The sequence below is a fragment of the Galeopterus variegatus genome, unplaced genomic scaffold (assembly GCF_000696425.1).
Source record: "Galeopterus variegatus unplaced genomic scaffold, G_variegatus-3.0.2 Scaffold5788, whole genome shotgun sequence".
NCBI lineage: Eukaryota > Metazoa > Chordata > Mammalia > Dermoptera > Cynocephalidae > Galeopterus > Galeopterus variegatus.
The window spans coordinates 120,818-121,648 of NW_007731899.1; the positions used below are offsets into that span (position 1 = coordinate 120,818).

Genomic DNA, 831 nt, shown 5'->3' on the forward strand with positions numbered 1-831 from the left:
CTTTGTGGGTAGGGGAACTTTCATCCGTAGCACTTCTTCTCGGTTTAAGCTCAGAAGAATATTGCGTGAGAAATCACCTGGGTGGATTACTGTGAATCAAACCAAGAGCACAGCTAACGTGCCAGAGCATCTTCCCTTCCTTTTTCTGCCCAGGGTTTGCTAGACATTAGACAGAGGCCTCACTTCCTCTGCTTGTAAGAACCCTGAGGCCAGCCCCCCTCAGACTGGCTTACCTGGTATCTTCTAGGTCCTATGGCTGCCATCCAAATGCCCATGCTTACATCTTCACCCTGTGCATGCCCCATAAAGTTTAAATGCAAAAGTTTAAATGCTATTTCATTTCTAAAAACAATGTCACACACACTCCCATAATAAACAATCCTTCTACTTTGGTTTGTTAGTCTAATTTGAAATGCCAAACACGGATTAACACTGACACACACAAGGTCAAAGCTAGTGGCCATTACTATGAAGCACCCACAGCACAAGGTCATGAGGTCATAGAGTGACTGGATGGCCCACTCTTCTCAGGGACCCTGAGCTCCCAGCACTAACAGTGGGAAGACTGAGTGTGTCTGAGAACTAGGCAGCGCTGCTTACTGGCACTGTGAGCACAATCAGCAACAAGAGGGCGCTCCTTTACTCTTCCTTCTTAGGAATACAAATCTTTATATTCCTCCAAGGACCATACTTATAAATACAGGCTGAAAACACAAGTAGGCTCAAAAAAGACAGGGATAGAATTTAGAGCCAAGGTTTGAGGGACAGAAGGAATCTGTTCCTAACCTTTGCGGGGTGATTCCTACACTGAACAACATGCTTCGCCCCGAG

At 45.8% G+C, this 831-nt stretch overlaps 1 protein-coding gene across 1 annotated transcript in view; it reads right to left on the bottom strand.

The window, feature by feature from the left end:
- The window catches only part of B3GALNT2 (beta-1,3-N-acetylgalactosaminyltransferase 2), a 16,154-nt gene that overhangs the window by 3,195 nt on the left and 12,128 nt on the right, over positions 1 to 831 (bottom strand). Inside the window, exon 5 of the mRNA XM_008589983.1 lies at positions 234 to 402. Coding sequence (XP_008588205.1) covers positions 234 to 402 — 169 coding nt within the window. The remainder of the gene's footprint in view (positions 1 to 233; positions 403 to 831) is intronic.